The sequence below is a fragment of the Trachemys scripta genome, chromosome 3 (assembly GCF_013100865.1).
Source record: "Trachemys scripta elegans isolate TJP31775 chromosome 3, CAS_Tse_1.0, whole genome shotgun sequence".
NCBI classification, from domain to species: Eukaryota; Metazoa; Chordata; order Testudines; family Emydidae; genus Trachemys; species Trachemys scripta.
In genome coordinates, this window is record NC_048300.1 from 172,492,496 (window position 1) to 172,511,422 (window position 18,927).

Sequence of the window (18,927 nt, forward strand, 5' to 3'; positions counted from 1 at the left end):
GTAGGTGTCAGACCTTCAAAACCCACAACTGAGTTTTCCTTGTGGTTACAAGTTCATAGCTATCTCAGAATCAGAACCAGAACAACCATGAATAGTTCAGGGTTTCCTTTATCTAGCTTGCGCCTTTGATCTTGGCCTCATGTTAACAGGTGATCAAGAGATAATTGCCCACTTCTCAGGGCATAGCTTCAAAAGGCTGGGTTTTTGCATAAGCAGTGGTGGGAAATTTGCATTCACCTCCCCCCTATATACTCCCCCCAAAAAAATCTTAACACTTTTTGTGCTAAGTCCTTCTTGTCTGGCACCTTATTAGGTCTAGTCCTTTGAACCTCTAGGTCTCACATTTGTCACATCTTCCCCCTCAAGAGGTCACACAATCCTAGTCCACAATAATACACACAAAAAGAACAGGAGTACTTGTGGCACCTTAGAGACTAACAAATTTATTAGAGCATAAGCTTTTGTGGACTACAGCCCACTTCTTCGGATGCATATAGAGTGGAATAACGGCTGCTACTCTGAAACCTAATAATACACACACCATTCATTTAATACAATGAACCCAAAAAATACTTAAACTTAATTGAATAAGGTCTCCAAAAGATATTGCAGGAAATTGCCATAGTTGTCATAGCACTATTTTAAGAGTTCATCAAGAAAATTTGAAACATGAAGGAGTTGCCTTGAGGTGACCAGGAAACCAAAATCCAGTTCTATGATAATTTCCAAGTTTGGGGAATTTTTTTTGTCCTAATCAGGACAAAAAGCCAAAAAACATGACAAATTTCTTGTAGCTGAAATCCTGCAATATTTTATTTGGAAAGACCAAAACATGATGTTTTCAAAATAAATGATGCTTCCTGGGATCTCTGGCAGCTAATGACTGAAATTGCCATGATTCCTGTCATGTTTCATGATTCCTGCACACCACTGAATAGTCAATGGCAGCCATAAAATGGACAAGAATCATGTAAATTACAGTCAGCTCCTGACAAGGCTCTATGGTCCAAAGCTGGAAAATAGCCCTGCCATGTGGACGGCATAGGGCTGGGATCCCAGGGCTTCCAGACTCCTCTGCCAGCTGGCTTTTCAGATTGCCCAACTCTCAAGGGAGCTGGCTCCCTAAGCTTTGAGAGCCAGTTGGCCTAGGTGTCTGGAAGCCATGAGGTCCTCAGCTCTAGGGAAGTCTGTGTGGTGAGGCTGCCCTGCTGCTGTGGAACCTCAGAAGCCCTGGAGTCCTGACTGTGAGGCAGTTCTTCACATGGACAGCAGAGGAGCCAGGCTGATGAGACAGCAGGAAACCAGTCATGTTTCTGCCAGAAACCTGCCTGGCAGGCAAAATCTGCCTGTATTCCATCGGAAAACTCATCAAAATCCATGTTTCCGCAAAAGTTTTCTTTCATCTCGTTGTCATTTTCAGAGGGGAAAACATTCTATTGGAAAATTTCCAACCAGTTCTAGTAACGGCCACATACTAGATTCACATGATAAAAAAAAATCTGGTAATGGTTACTTAATCATCAGTGCTGTTTTCTTATTCCCTTCTTTAAGAGACATAGGTTAGACTCATGGGTATTATAAAAAAAAATATTTTTTTGCTCAACCTCTCTAGTATATCTATAAGACCTTTGTTGCCAGTTGGCTGAAGTGGCTCATATCAATCTAACCAAGTAGCTGCAGTCCCATGTGACTGATTTAGAAAACAGAACTCCCACATAAGAATCCTATGGCTCTTGGGATTTCCAGGAGACAGGGAGCAGGGCATGAATTTCAAAATTACAGAATAACTAAAAATATTACTTATAAATGTTACTTATGAAAGAATTTGAACTGAAGAACAAAACACAAACACATGGCTCCAAAACGTGTAGAGGAGAGAAAGCCAGGGCTCTTTACTGGTCAGTCCCTATGTTTTACCATCAAAGGACTAACTAACTCCTGAAAAATGCCAGAAACCTTGGCAATCTGCATGCCAACAAGCACGAGAGCGAAAGACTCTGTCCCTCTCCCTTGCTACTTGAAGGGTTAAAATCCATGTGCATTTTATATAACAACCTGGTATATGGATTGTGCCAGCTCTTTTCCAGACCCAAAGCCCAGAATTTGGTCTGGAGACCAGAGGCCTCGCTAATAGTGATCAGCTAAGAGAAAAGCAGAATAAACAAGACAACATTGCCTTTGCTAAGATATGCTTGGTCAGTAGAAATGCCAGATGTTGAAGCAATAACTGAATAATTATGTTTCATCCAATGTTTCAAATTGAACAAAGGATCCCTGTTCCTATTGTGTTTCTCCTGAAGGGAAAACAGTCTTCCCACAGATCCAACCTTGAGTTCATGAAAAATTGGCACGTCACTATAATGATATGGCATCTTTCCACCTCCCTTCCCAGGGACCAATGCCCTGCCTTAAGACATAAAGGAGACAATCTCTATTGCCATATGCTTTCACTGTTTCTTTGGAATGTACCTATTGGACAATCAAAGGAGTTGGTCCATTCCTATGGCCCCCAAATCAGAATTCAACATATATATTTTATACTAATAACATTTTATCAAAGTATTAATTAAATGTTAACTTGCTAACTTGAGACCATGGGTGGAGAAATTATGTAACTTTTTTAACCATTGGCTACTGTGCTATCTTGTCTTGCTGCACAACCTATCCTGGGGTGTGGAACTACCTACCCAATCACTTTCCCCCGCCCATGGTAAATCTGTATATTCCATTGTAATCAATTGATTGACAGTGTCTCTGAGCATAATAAGCCAGGTGACACTCCACCAGCGCTGTGTGTAATAAACTCCTATGCTTGACCTCTACATGGTGTGGATTTATGTCCTTCACTACTGCAGCTCACTGGCATGGAAGGGTAGGACTTTTTATTATGCATGAGGCAGACTAGAGGCACAAATGTAGCAGCCTGTCTGAGTTAATTTATCTCATTCTCTGAGGCACAAATGTAGCAGTGTGACTGTGTAGTTAGTAACATTGTTAAAGTTGCTGTTGATGGTTAATTGATCTCATTCCCTGAGGCAGAAACATAGCAGCCTGCCTGATAGTAACATTGTTAATGTTCCTAGTGTTAGTTAACTGTTCTCATTCTCAGTCAATTCCCCCAGGAGCATAAAACCTGTGAAAGTTTTAAGGCCCCTACATTGCCAGAGTGAGGTAAAGGAGTCTTATTATAAATGACAGTAAGGGAATCCTCAGCTAGGAAGATCTATGGGCTTTCTCACTTTTTTTCCTGTGCCAAAATGGCATAATAGAGTTAGATTACAGATAAGAATTTACTTACCCATTAAAAAAAAAGACAAAAAGACTTTGAAGGCAAATAAAACATTTACCAAGCAGTCAATAAAATGTGAGGACAATCAGAATCAAGCACTTCCCAAAGTATCCAGCCAGGTCCAACTGATGTTACCGAAGGGCAAAGGGATATTCGTTCTTTTGCTTGACGTGAACGGCCTTCACATCACACATCAAGAACAGCTACACCTGCTTCTCATGCTCGAGAATTCCCTACAAAACTGCATTCGAATGGGGACAAATTATTTCGCACATTGTGCAAGGTTGTTCTTAATCATGACAGAGGGTGTGTAATTGTGGATCATTTTGCATAAAACCCCCCCACAAACCGAAGGAAGATGTTCAAGAGAAAGGTAGAAATAAATGTCAGAAGACCATTACAAGTACACTGAAAAAACGACCAGCAGAAAAAGAACGTGTGGAGGTGAGTGGAAATATAAGATAATGTTATAATACAGAAAAATAAGATAAGTAGCATAAAACAGTCATAGTGATGGGGGTCTCTTCACTTGCTCTGAGATGTTGAATAGACAGCTCTGTTTTTAAACTACTTTTTTGTAAGTGATGACTATGTGATTATTTACTATACTATAAATCTAAATTAAAAACTAGAAATTCAGAACTAAATATATGAATAAATGTATTAATCTCAGGTTAAAGATGTTACATGGATGGTAAATATTTGTGCTCACTCAAGATTTATCTAACTTCTTCTACTTTCAGATTTGTACAGCATGGGTTACATGTACAGCCAACATCCCCTTGTCAAAGACTGACCACCCACTTGTGAGGGAATTTCTTGACAGCAGTGTCCGGAATGGTGATGTGATTCCTGGTAAGACACAACTGACTGAGACATACTTACCTGAAGTGTACCTCAAAGAAAAGGAAAACTTAAAACTGAACCTTAAAGATAAGAAAATCTCTGTTATCTTTGATGAATGTTGTGATGAGGCAAGATCAGTTCTGAATGTACTGTTTGCACCATTACAGCCTGATTGCAGTGGGCATGTTAACTCTTTTTAGGGGGATACAGTATTTTTAGATGCTGTTAATCGCTCAACTGTTTCACAGGCTGCAGTCAAAGCAGTAAATAAGTACCAGATTGATTATGAAAATGTTGTAGTAATTGATACTAACAATGCTAGTTACATGAAAAAGGATTTTGATTCTGTGTTTTCTACACTTTTTCCAAATTCTGTGCATATAACCTGTTTGGCACATATTGTTAATTTAATTGGTGAATCATTTAGAAAGCCTTTTCAGCTGGTTGATACATTTGTAATGTGCTTCAAAAACATGTTCTGCAACTCTGGTAGTAGGAAAGCGAGGTACCTCCATTTCATGAACTAGAAACTACAAGAGGACTCTCCATATGTCAAAGCATCCATGCCTTCTAGGCCAGGTGGAACATGCTGGAACAGCTGGTTCCATGGTGTCCAGTATCACTCTAAGAACTTTCAGTTCTACAAAGAGTTCTTTAATGAAAAGTGCAACAGCAGCTCCCCAGTTTCTGTGTAAACTACTCAGAAAATGCTGAATGACCCAACTAATTATGCATTGTTGAAAGTACAGAACACTTTTCTAGCACATAAATGTGAACAAATTCTCAGTTTAAATCTGTCATTTGAGAGCAGGAAGCCTTGCAGGTAAAGCATTTGACCTTCTGGAAGAACTGCAGATATATTTCAGGTTTCAGAGTGGTAGCTGTGTTAGTCTGTATCAGCAAAAAGAATGAGGAGTACTTGTGGCACTAACACATTTATTTGGGCATAAGCTTTCATGGGCTCATAAAAATAAATATAGATTTATTTCAGTTATATATTTATAAGATATATTTCAGTTCACATCTAGAGCTTCCTTCAGAAAGCACCTCAGAGTACTTCAAAATTAGGGAGGCAGAAAACGTATCTCCTGTTAAAAGATTTACCTGTCTAGATCTCTTTAAAGCAGCATTCCATGAAGCATCGGAAAAGCTTGTTTATATCCTGACAGATCACTGTGAATACTTTCAAGCAATACCTGGTTTTTCTGAGGTACTTGAACAGGAGCAAAAATTGTACAGGGAAAAGATTGTGCCTGAAGCTATTCAAAGTCAACCTATTTTTGTAGACTTCCAAGTGTTTTGGCTTTCAGTGACAGAGAGAATTCCAAATATCACCAAGCGGGCCTTGAATTGCATAAATGCTGTATCAAATTCTGCAGATGCAGAGAGAAGTTTTTCACTGTACAGTCTGATTCTTTGTAGCAGAAGGAAAACACTAAATGAGAAAAACGTGAAGGCTCTTTGTTTTCTGTACTATACTTTAAATTAGGGCTGTCGATTAATCACAGTTAACTCACACAATTAACTAAAAAAAATTAATCGTGATTAATCGCAGTTTTAATCGCACTGTTAAACAAGAGAATACCAATTGAAATGTATTAAATATTTTGGATGTTTTTCTACATTTTCATATATATCTTGTATTCTGTGTTGTAATTGAAATCAAAGTGTATATTTTCATTACAAGTATTCGCACTGTAAAAATGATAATCAGAAGAAATAGTATTTTTCAATTCACCTCATACAAGTACTGTAGTGCAATCTCTTTCTCCTGAAAGTGCAACTTACAAATGTAGATTATTTTTTTTCAGTTACAAACACAAGTTTCAGCTTTATTTACAGACGCACCCAATCATTCTTTCAAGAAAGAGACAGAGTCAGACTTACACTCGATCTTTCTAAGGCCTTGGCTACACTGTCAATTCACAGCGCTGCACTTGCTGCACTCAGGGGTGTGAACCCACCCCACCCCCCCGAGCGCAGCGTTGTAAAGCGCTGGTGTAATCAGCGCCTGCAGCACTGCACGCTCGCTCGCAGCGCTGCAAGCTATTCCCCTCGGATTCACAGCGTCAGCACTGTGAATCCGCGAGTGTAGCCAAGGCCTCTGAACCATCTTGGTCCTTCTGCTCTGTCAGAATGGTGGTCTCCGCTCAATTAATAGCTGCTCAATTAATAGCTGCTGTCTTCTCCTATTTGTGCTCTGTTGTCTTTTCCTGCTATTCTCGATCTTCTGCTCTCCTTCTTCCTGCTTTTGCGCCCACACACATAGCCAGTTGGCTGTTTCCTTTTATTCAGTTTCTGGTCTTCTCTGATTGGTTGCTGTCTCAAGTTCAGTAATTAGCAACCTTGCATGGGTGGCAACAATTCAACCAATCGGCTCTGCCTATCTTTTGAGCTGATTCCCCTTCTAACCTCTCCCTTCAGGTATTTTGGAGTGAGTTGAGTCATCCCCGTTTGAACTTTATTTCACCCGTTTCTTATCTGCTATTGGTCAATTTAGTCTGTGTCCTCCATTTTTGATGTTTCTAATATGAAAACAGTGTGGCTGCCATTTTGAATTTTTAGGTATAAACTATCATTAATTATACCTTATCTAAAATGTCAAATCTAAAACTAATTACCGTTTTATGCAAAGTTAAGCATTATGATACTGTCACTACCTTTGTTATGCTAATTGGGAGGGGTGAATTGTTCACGATATCTCTCATCCTCCCTCTCTCTGCTTGTCAGTATCTCTATGCCTGTCTCTGACCTGTGTGCTGCAATCTTTATACAGGATCAAAGCAGGTAAAAATCTCCTGTATCACACTTACTATTCAGTATATTTGTACAACAAATATCAACCTCAGACACCCAGGAACATTTAAATGTGTATTAAGGTTGTGATTTTATGCAAGCAACTCAAAATAGCCATATATTATTTTCCTTAGAAATACCACAGTAACGTCTAGAACCCTTAATAATAACCTCTGCTACAGAGCTTAATCCCAAAACTGACTGATGACAAAAATGGTTAAACATAAGCAAGAGTATTTTAAAAAAAGCCTCTTCGGGTCTTCAATAATTGAGCTGACAAATCAAAACAAAAATAAATAAATCACACTTTGTCTATATTGGATAAATATGCAGCTAAGAATATGGGTATGTCTACACTGCAATTACAAACCCATGGTTGGCCCATGTCAGCTGATTTAGACCTGAAGCTTGTGTTAAGGGGCTGTTTAATTGTGGTGTAGACATTCAAGCTTGAGCTGGAGCCTGAGCTACGGAACCCTGTGAGCGGGGAGCGTCTCAGAGCTTGGCTCCTGCCAGAGGATCTACACCATAGTTAAATAATCCCTTAACACAAGCTCCAGGTGCTTGAGTCAGCTGACATGGGTCAACCATGGGTTTGTAATTGCATTGTAGACACACTCATAGGGGCTTGGATGCCTTCTGGAGATGCCAGTCTAAGGGACCACATATGCTATAGAAATTACCCACATAAAAATGATGTTATAAAAAGACCTGTATACCAGCAATAATCTTGCTCTCATAGTTTTCATTTACTTTTTTTTTTTTAATTCATTTTGAGCATTGCCCCATTCTTCATGGAACTCTTGGGTTCCCACCAATGCTGATTTCCAAAGTCACAGAGCTCACATTTTAACACTGGAGAATATTTATGGCCTCCTGTATCCATGATCGTTCAATCATCTGAGCTAGCTAGTAGCCCTGGAAATGAAATCATACAAAAATAAAAAGTTTCAGGAATATGAAATTATTTTATTTTTAGATTTTTGCAACGTTTTCATACGTGTGACAGATTATGTACAACAGCAACTATATACACCTATTATGTCCTAGGCGGACTTTGCTTTTACTACTCTCCTGTATCTTTGAAAACTCACTCTCTCCTCCTTCCTTCCCTTTCCTTCTCCTTTTTCCTCTTTCCCCCATGGAGGCAGTTCTCCCCTTTCTGTTTTATTTAAGATCAACCTGTAAAAATCAATAAGATACTTTGATTTAAAAAATTGCATTCTTTTGAACTACAGGCATTTTGCACACAACAGTATCTTATAGGTATGATTCCAAGGAGAACCAGGAATATTTGTTGTTTTATTAACACACAATATTTATAAGCAAGTTCTTCTTGCAGATGACATGTTCATATTCTGCTAGTTCCAGGAGCTACATTGGGAACCCACATATAACCAGCTCAGGATTACAATAATTATGTAAGCCTACAATAACAGTTATATTGCTTAGGAATGAAGGTGTGTTTCCAAATCAATTTATTTGACTACATAACCACTATTACCCCATTATCTATTCATTCACCATAAACTTTGTCATATCTTATATCTTGCCTTCCTTGCATTTGTTATATATATAAAGAACCCTCAACTGAACCATTATGGTGTATGCATGTCTGAAATTAGCAACTGTATTATCGTATTGCTGTAATCCACATCCTCTTTCACTCCATGCCCTCCTTTCTTCTGACCATCCCAACTCACTGAGTCCCCAATTAATATTTACATTATGAACTTTTTAGAGCATGGGAATCATGCCTTTCTTTGTTTTCTGTTAAGCATCTATTATGTTTTCGGACACTATAAAATAATAAATACAATGGTCCATCTTGGCTGCTGAGTGGCATTTTGAAGTACATAAGAATGCATCTCTGATGGCAATATGCAGTTAATCAGAATTTAAAAAAAAAGATACATCAAAAAGTACATAATTTTAGTTAAACAAATCTGTGTGGGCGAGTATAATTGTATTTTGGAAAATTTATGCGATTCTCATTTGCATTAGTGAAGCCTCATTTAGAAGGATGAAGAAATGGAACAGACCTACAGAGAGTGAAGGGCCTGATGTTTACAGCACCTCCAGCTCCTTAGGACGTCAACTGGAGTTGCAGGTACTCAATACGTCTGAAAACTGGGCCCAGAGATTTACGTACTGTTCAGATAATCCAGTTGTGAGTAAAGATTTATGTTGTTTTAATTTCCACAGGAATACTAGATAAAGTTTCATATTCATATGTACAGTTGTCACCATTAAAAAGCCAACACAGTCAACAGATTTCACACTTTTGTTTCCTACATTAAGATCTTGGGCTATTTTTTATTTATTCCACTTTTTCCCCCGCAAAGGAAGTGATCGCTTTGCTCACTTGAACAGCTTCAACAATGTAAAATGGGAGATGGCTTAACATTTCTGAACTTTAAGCATTTCTGAATTGATCCAGTTACTAAACTGATTCAGCTAGTTTTTAGCATAGTGGAAGATTAAGAACTAAGGACTGCATATGGCTATATATTGAAACATACCTTGCTATCCACTTAGCTCCTACTGTTTCAATTGTCCATTATCAAACAATTTCCTTTAGTAGTGTTGGCCAATGAAAGCTAGAAAATATTGTGCAAAAGTCTTTGTTCTTTTTTCTTTTTGTAACATGGCATCTCATATTTCATTCAAAATAGAAAGACCCAGCTTTCTATGAGGACTGGCAGATGAGACTTTCTTCTAGAGTATTAAAGGTTTAAAATTATGTGAAGACCATCTGACATTTGCTCCAATTAGATTATTTGACGAGTTACAGAGATAACAAGGCTTGCGAGATAGACAGTAGCTTTCTGTAATACTGCCAAGTTGTCTTCAAGGAGGAGGATGTACCTCTCTTCCTTCTCTCTCAAACATTCTTTGTAACTGTCTTTCCAAAAAAAGCTTTTACATTAAGAGACTCTACGTTGTTGCACAGGGAAATCAGTGATGTACAGGCACAGATATGTAAAATATAGGAAAGGGACCTGAACCAAAAAATATTTCAAAACGTTTAGCAAAGATTATGGAACTGTGTTTTCTGTAAAGTTAGTTGAAAATGGAGCATTTCTCAAAATCTTGACAATAGACATCATAAAAATAATAGTGTACACAAGAAATTCCAACAATATGGTAATATTTTGGGAAATATACAATTCAAATGATACAGTCTTATGTACAAGTTTAACAGAATTCTATGGTGTTAACATACCAAATGTTCAGTATTGTTAGTGCTGGGGACATGTGGGGAATGGAAAACTAAAGAAACAGATACTGCCAACCTCCTCTTTCTGTTGACTCTGGCACAGAAATGCATTCGCTCAATATGGATAAAAGAGACCATTACCACATGGTCCAACATGGTCCAGCTGGATGAATCTGATTGAAGATGCATGGAGACTGGAACACATTACAAAAAACTTCTAGCTAAAGCAAAGTGACTGATGAAAAACATGATTATGACTTTGGAATATTTTCAAGCAGAGGAAGGTTGACCTCCCTCACGCATGTACCAATTTCTAAAAAATTATCCGAGTTTGCCTATTACATGGATCAAATATGTTTTCTTGTACCTTGATGTTTATTTAGGGGATTCTATTAATGAAAAATATTACTTTGTTTGTAAAGCATTAATCATTATTAAATTCATAAATTGCTTTAATCACAACATCCTCTCAAGTACATTTGATTTTTCTGTCAAATAAGGAAACAATCACTATAATAAACAGAAACTCAGACACAAAAGCAATATGCCAATTTATTTATTACTCCCTCTATACTACTGGAGTACATTTGATTGAACAAGTTTCCAAAATCATGCCAATTTCACATAAAGTACAAAGTATTTGCTACAATGACATTCAGATACATTATTTAACGGACTGAAACACAAACAATTTAATACTCTATCATAAGGAAGCTGGTACACTATATTATCACTGAACTTCTGATTTTTAAATGTTACTTTTAAAATGGCAAACATTAATTACTTTTTCCTTTCTATAACCAGGTGAAAAACAATATATTAGTGAAAGGGCATACAGAACAATTCTTCATAAATTCAGACAATACTTGCAAACACTGTCCTGATGTAACAGGAGTTACAACTATTTAGTGCAACGCTTGTGAAATTACATACCAACAATAAATAGAGCACTCACTAAATCAACAAGAGAACATTACATACGAAATATCTGTTAATTCTAACACTATATCCAGACAATGTCCTCTACAAATCAGCAGAATGCACAAATAAAATTGCCAGAAACAAAACCAATTAGGTGATAAAGATGTACAGTTTGCCAATCATGCATCTTAATACTTAACCAACATATTCTATTTCATATGTTGCACACATTTTTGGAGAGCAACTAATTAATGAAAAATATGAAATTTCATGTTACCAAGGGCCTGAGGGATTTTAATATTGTGTCTTCTGGCTTCTGTAAATTCAGATGGCAACACATGGTACAATGTTTTTCTAAAAGTAAGCTATTTAATTGGAATTTTTAGAAGGGATAACAAAATGTGAGTTTGTGCATTGCAGCAGACATTTAATGTCTATGTTTTACTTTTATATGAAATACTCCTGACCTACTTAATCCTAAAAACATCTTTTCCCCAAAAATTCTTTGGCAAGGAATTTGATTTCCATGCAGAAAGACATGAACTGCTTTCATTTGTGGAAAAGAGCATTATTTTTACTAGCAGTATAAATTAGGGGGAGGGGTAATGAAATATTGTATTGTGTAGGTTATTTTTTCTTTCAAAAAAAAAAAAAAAAAAAGACTGGAAAAAAATCCAGGTTTGTTAGTGGAGGCTATTGAAAGAGATAAAAAGTGTCTAGCATGATCATGAACTGACAAACCAGGGATTTAAAGAAAATTATGACATACAGACACGCTCTGTTTTAATGTTGTTTGTTCCTTTCACAGAATACTCTCTCTCTCTTCTCCAAAACCTGTAGCGTCTGAGGCTGTAACACCATGGAGCTCTGAAGAATCTTTCGAAAGCCTGGTATAACTTGAACGCTGGCTTCGCTTGTGAGACACGCTTTTTAGGTTCTCATTCTGAACTGCAATTGAATTGGAGCTGGAGCCAGGGCGCAGGATGATTTGAGAAGACTCTCTGATATCTTCAATTTCTTCAAAATTTTGATTAGCTCGATTGGCTGGGGCACTGTTATTATTTAGGGTGACTGTACTAGGTGTTCTGTTTAGATTATAGACTTTCTGGCAAGCAAGCCAGTTCTCTTCAGGACTGCTTGCTATTAAGCTGCTCTCTGAAGGGCTTTTCTTGTCTTCCGAGCAAATTGACATGCGTGCCACAACTGGATCTTGAAGGCCACTCAGACTGTGTGGAATTCCTCTCTTTCCACTGTGGCTGTCATCTTCAAGCTCAATGAGATTTGCTTTTTCAAGCTGTGAATCATCCGCTCCATCATTGTGGAGGGAGTGGTTTGGAGAACTTTCACTGGACCTCACACCAGAGTCAGAGGAATCCTTTTTGTCTAAAAGGGCGTCTGTCAAGTACTCCTTTGCTTTGATGAAGGTTCTAATAGGCTCAGATCCATGTTCTGGGGATTTTGGTTGCTTGTCCACTTTTCCATCAATTTTCTTGTCCTTTCCTTCCTTGAGAAGTGGAGTGTTATCTGATTCTTCTGTTCCGGACTCATCTTCATCACTTGGCAGTTTCTGATAGCGTAAAGTAACTCCTTTTAGTTTTAAATCTGCTGCCTGGAAAATGCTTGTTCTTTCTGAAGATTTCTTTCCTGGAAGAAGCTTGGAACCAGACTGATCAGATTTTTCATCTTCTTCAGTGATAGGGTCCAAAGGAGATGCATCATTAGTGGAAACACCTGAAGTACTGTAATCTACAACATCACCCCTCTTCATCAGAAAGGACTTTCGTCCATCATCTTGTTTCTGTTCACCATCCTTTCCTTTTTCCTGTTCTATACTGGAATGGAGGGAGCCCCCTGATGTGCTCTGCCCCATATAGAAAGCTGATGTGCTATGTGGGGAAGATCTGCCACTTACAGTGGTAGAACTTGCACCTCCTTCTAGCTGTGACATTTGAGCAATATATTCTCTATATGCATCTCTGTATTCTGCCTGCACCTTATCAGTAAGCTTTGAGATTTCTACAGTAGAATCTTGAGAATTGAGACTTGAAAGACTTGGGGTTCTGCGAGTTTGTGACTGGAAAAAAACAAACAAAAAAACCCATTTATTATTATCCTTGTTATTTTAACATAACCAGAAGCAATAGCATATATGTATGAATGAAAAACTTTTGTCTGTAATGCATCATGGCAGTTAAATTCTTAAATAACCATTTAAAAGATCTGGATAAATGCTTAATAGTCATATTTTATTCACATTCATTCATCAACTCCACAAAACACTGTCATTTCTGTTCCATTGCAAAAAGAAATTACATACAAATCTGTATTTTATGAAAACATTTAAAGTTTATCCTTTTTGAAGAGACTTTATAATTATTAAATTCATTTGGTGTATTGAGTTTAGGCTTTTCTCTCACACACACAGGTATTTACATATGTATATATAATTTTTTTCATTTAAATTTTAAGGACAATTCATTGCCAACAAACATTTGTGAGGGAGAATTTTGAAAATAATTAAAAGCATTAGTGTTGAATATATACTACTGAAACTTTCATTGTATTTAGCTGGTTTCAGAAAAATCAGACTCTCAGATTAAGAAAATGAACTCTGTTCCTCACCTCTTCTCTCTTTGCTCCTTCTCTTTCACTTATTCTCTCTCTTCCACCTTGCTCTTGGTCCTACATGCATTTTTTTTTTCTGATTCTTTCCTTTTTTCCTCAAAAACTGTTCTTTAGCAAGCAATCATGTGCAAGAAGCCATAGGAAGGATCTTACCTGTGGACTGTAGTTTTGTTACCCCCTCTGTACTACTACTACTAAGGTCTTGTGATTTATTAAATATTACTAACTGCTCTTCACAAGATTCTTTTCTATGTACTAGGATTTTGTGAAGTTGCCAAACACGATTAATGCTGAATAAAACAATGGCTAAAAATAAGCATCTTGTATATTCAATGAAAGACAACAAGCTGCAATTCAGTGCCCATAATGAAACACTGCAGTCTCAAAGATGGAAATAGTCAGTTATGTATGCCTATTCCCTATTAAATAGAGCAAAATTAATTCACAAAGGAGTATTTAATTTGGCTATCCATTTCCAAAAGGTGCCTTTTCCCCTTTAGATGAGCCGGTTTTTATTTATTGATGCAAACTTGCTATATATCCTCTGAATGGTGGATTCCAATGCTTCCCAAAAGTAGACAGTCAAACTGACTAACTTCTTACTTTTCTGAATTAATGTTTCTCTCTCTATTGTGGTTCTAAAGTTTTGATTTTTTTTTTAATGTTTGTCTTTCAAAATCTTTGTTTCTATTATTCCTGGGCTCTTGACATATAATGAAAAACTATAAATAAAAGACAGTGAGCTACACCATATTGGTGTTGAAAAAGACATATTGAGACTGGATTCTACCTAAAGTGTTCATAAGAAACACTCATTTATGTCCTAAATCATTTTGTGTACATTTCAGTTATAACTATGATGATTAAAAAGATTGGCCAAGAGTTGTAATTAGTGATTTTGGGTGTCTCAGTTTCTGGGTGCTCAACTTGAAATACCTGATTTTCAAGAAGTGCTGAGCACTGACCCTCTGAAAATCAGGCCTCAATTTTTTGGGTGCCCAGAATCTGAGGCAATGAAAATCACTAGTTATTTTTTAAAATGTTGACCATTGCCTTAAAAACATTTATTCATTTATCAACTGTTTAATCCCTGTAAAGGCCCCATATATCTAAAACTGTTCATACTTAGTGTGATTTTGGAAATTATAAGCCAAAAATTATATGCACAAAACTTGTGGGAGAATGAGAGGAGGGTCCCAAATCCAGAGTTTAACGCTGGATCACTTGCCAACACAGGACCCAGGCTCTGACATCTATCAGTACTGTGCATGCAAAGGTCATAAATATATTTCTCAATCTTTGAGTGGTGCATGCTAGTAGCAAGTTATTAAAATATTTACCATTTGTGAGGATTGAACAGTATGATTAATAGAATTTATCTGATGAAATATCTAGTATTTACCATGCCTTATGCAAGGTGAACTAAGTACTTTAGTCATACTCTCCCCCTGGATGGGAATTACCAAGGAGGAGGAACAGCTATTGGGGAGTAAGAGAAAATGAAGATGAGGCAGTGGAAATCGTTTATTTGGGGTTGTTCCCTACTCTCTCCAAACTATGGTCTTGGGGCAAGACAGGGAGTTGAGAGGGTATCTGGATAGACAGAGTGGACTTGCAGCCTGCCCTGTCATCTAACAAAGAATAATTTCCCACATATTCGGTAAACGAAATACATCGCTTTAGTAAATACCTGCCAGCTCAAATTACTGTGATGTGGAGGAGCTTCATCGAGACCAATTGTGTTCAGTTCTTCAAAGCTGAAGTTGAGAGCGTAGGGAACCTGAGCAGAAATTCCTGTAAGCTCAGTGTGAGGCAATTCACTATTATGCACAGGACGATGTGCAAGCTCATTGTGAGGAATCACATTGGTAACATGTTCACTCACTGCACGAGAATCTTCATGAACAACCTGATTTTCTGTATTTCTCATTTCGAGTACCTTAACGTAAAAACAGTACAAATGTCATTACACAGCAAAGCAAGATAATATGGTTCGAGCAAGTAATCTTTCTTAAATTGTAACCATTATATTCCAAACAAAGGAAACAGGAAAATGTAACTTGTTTTTTTAAATTGTAAAATTGTATGTGTGTTTCTGAATGATTCACCAAAAAAGACTACTTGGGAGTCTTTACGGAACTGTCCTCATTGTCTGCAATGAAAATCATTCTTAATATTTAGTTACTGTACACAGCCTTTTTAAAGCTTTTTAAAACATGCCAAAGACTATCAATTTTCAAGTATACAATTCCTGTAAAACAAAATACTAATTACAAGTTTAAGAGTGAAAAACAAATACCACAGTTAACAGTTTTAATAAACGTCAGTATCACAATAAAACACTGTCTAGTAACCATCAATATTTACAAGTCTGTGAATTAGCAGCACAAACATATTCTGCAGTATAGGAGTAGAGAATCAACAGCACTCAAACATCTTTGTGGAGCATTTAACAGTCTGATGCCTGTGCCTAGCTCCCATTAACTATGTTATTTACCCTCAAGATGAGGGAAGAACAGATCTTTTAGTATACATGTATGGCTTAACAATTATTATATCAGAGATACAGCTGCCCCTCACTGTATGGCTTGTGTAAGTCCAATACTACCAATACTTTAATAGTTTGAGTTTTAAGATGCAGCCAACGTAATGATACGTGCTTGCACATTTACCATGAGAAGTGACTTACAGTAACAAGGAAAAAGCAAAATAAATGAGGAGTTCTAGATCAAATGTAAAACAACAATCAGCTCTCTCTTGATAAGGTAAACTTAAGAAAAGCTCAAAATGTTATCTTACTGTGCTTCTGAACAGGTGCCAGTCACCAAAATTCATGTTCATCTCTCGCTTCAGTTCATCGATGTTACATTGAGCCAAGACACGGCCGTTTATGTTTGCCTAAATAAAATAAGTAAAACTGTGTAAAAAGTACTTGGTGCCTTAAAAAAAACTGTAAATATTTCATAATAAAATTCATTTTATCCAGAAATCATCTTGGAATCATACAAGGATTTTATATTTCTAATTTATCATTTACTTGAAACAATATTTCTTTTTAGTAATCTTGACTTCGCTTTTCAAACCTTCAGGTTCTTTTAAACAATAGAGGTTACCTTGGAAGCCTTGAAGTATATGCCATGGACTACCAAATGGCAATTTCAAGGTCAAATCCCAATTCCTTGGCTGGGTAAAGGAGAACTGTGGTGGTGACAAACTCTCTACCCAAAGATGAAAAGTCATGTGTTACTCTAAAGAACAACTGATGGATCAGGAACAAATTTACCAGAATTTTAGTCACACCTGAATACACCTCTACCCCGATATAACGTGACCCAATATAACTCGAATTCTGATATAACACGGTAAAGCAGTGCTCTGGGGGCACGAGGCTGCGCACTCTGGCGGATCAAAGCAAGTTCAATATAACGCGGTTTCACCTATAACGTGGTAAGATTTTTTGGCTCCCGAGGACAGCGTTATATTGAGGTAGAGGTGTACTTGTGGAGACATGAGACCAACATACAGAGATAAGAGATAACACAAAGGTCAAAAGCATGGCTCAGGAAAGATTCTACCCAAACCCTAACTGCCTCCAGCAGTCCAGAACTCCTAATCAGACCAGGATTTTCCTGCTTCAAGAGGCACTGGTGGGTGGATGGATTGTACCATACTATGTAGCACCAGAGAGAAGTTGTATGGAATAAGGGATAATCTGGTATTTGTGAGTGTGACAGAATACACTCCTGTATCCATACCCTACATACTATTGTAATAATCTTAGTACAAAGTATGACTTGTGAGGTATCTGAAAACTTGAAATTTGCTGGTCAGTGTTGCCCTGATAAAATATGTGTGGCAACACTGTATGTCATGTTATAAGATTCCACTGTACACTGTTGCTCACACATGTTCCAAACTCCACAGCCCTGCCCAAACTGAGGTTGGCAAACAGGTTTGTCCTAAACAAAGGAATGTGTGCTCTGCTTAATTTGGATTTTAGCAGTAAACAGAGTCATCAAGCAGGGAGGGAAACGAAGAAAGCTCAAACAGGTGAGAAAAAAAGCAGCAGGGAACATCCTTCCACATTGACTCATTGTCTCGTAGTGCCCAGCTAGAAATGTTTTTAAAGAGGGGGACAAACTATAAAAAGGAGGAACAAACACACCAAGGCACCACTTTCTATCTCCCTACCCATCACATTAACTGTACCTGAAGCAACAAAGGCAGCATTTGTTGGCCTCTCGGAGAAGGGGTCCTGACCTACAGGGTTTGGTGAGTAAGACTGCTGAAAGCATGCAGAGAGAATTTTTGCTTGAATCTGATGTAGTTTGTTAAGTTAGGTATTAATAAATGTCTTATCCTTAATTTTCTTGTAATAATTTCTGACTTTTATGCCTCATTACTTGTACCTACTTTAAATATAGCTCTTTGTAGTTAATAAACTCATTTTATTGTGATATCTAATCCAGCATTTTTAAATTGAAGCATCTGGGTAATTCCATTTATTTTCTTAAAGGAATAACGGACATTATAATTTGTAGTGTTCGGGAGAGGGCTGGGCAGTATAGGACATACATTTCTGGAGGGAAATCTGGGAATGGGTGTGTGTTGGAGTCATCCTGCAGTATAACCACAACTGGTGAGAGCCAGAGTATAACCCAAGTGTGGCTGGCAGGCTGCAACTACACACAGACACCAAGGGTGTGGCTTGCATTCTGGCAGGCTGTTTATGAGTGGTCCAGGTGGGAGCTACTTCAGCAAGCAATTAAAGCACCCAACGTTGCAGGGCAGGGGTGACACAGCTGACGATTAATCTGGATTGTACTCTGATAAATAACAGTGAGGAAAGGGCACTACAGAGAGGGTAGGAAGGATAAAGAGAAGGGACAAAAAAATAAAGTTTATAAAGCATCCATCTAAGTATCAGTGACAAGTGAGAGATATAAGTGGAATGTGTTGCAGGATATGAAGCTAATTTAGATGGGACAGATTAAATAGATGAGAACTGTAGGATGAGATACCTTATTTACCTACATATGAAAAAGGACATTTTACTCTTTTTTTTTTTTTTTAAGTTCTTTATAGATATTTAGGGTTAAGAATTATGGGAATTAATACGAAATATTTCCTGTTAATTTGAGATCTCTATTTCAGGACAAGGATTCGGGACTGAGGGGTTTCCTCTGCTTCACAATTGTGACAAGCAGAGTCAGTTCATGAGCCACAATTA

General features: G+C 37.5%; 1 protein-coding gene and 1 pseudogene across 10 annotated transcripts in view; one reads left to right on the forward strand and one right to left on the reverse strand.

The window, feature by feature from the left end:
* Nucleotides 1–3,362: 3,362 nt before the first annotated feature.
* Nucleotides 3,363–4,159, forward strand: LOC117875507 (annotated as a pseudogene).
* Nucleotides 4,160–10,689: 6,530 nt separating this feature from the next.
* KIDINS220 (kinase D interacting substrate 220) overlaps nt 10,690–18,927 on the reverse strand; it is a 162,577-nt gene continuing 154,339 nt past the window's right edge. For 7 of the 10 annotated variants that reach the window (XM_034766469.1, XM_034766468.1, XM_034766467.1 and 4 more), the window contains 3 exons: nt 16,497–16,595; nt 15,388–15,636; nt 10,690–13,146 (listed from right to left, as the gene is read on the reverse strand). In XM_034766469.1, the coding sequence (XP_034622360.1) occupies nt 11,875–13,146; nt 15,388–15,636; nt 16,497–16,595 (1,620 nt within the window). In that variant the 3' untranslated portion in view covers nt 10,690–11,874. The remainder of the gene's footprint in view (nt 13,147–15,387; nt 15,637–16,496; nt 16,596–18,927) is intronic. The other 3 variants (XM_034766459.1, XM_034766466.1, XM_034766463.1) reach the window with 1 other exon arrangement.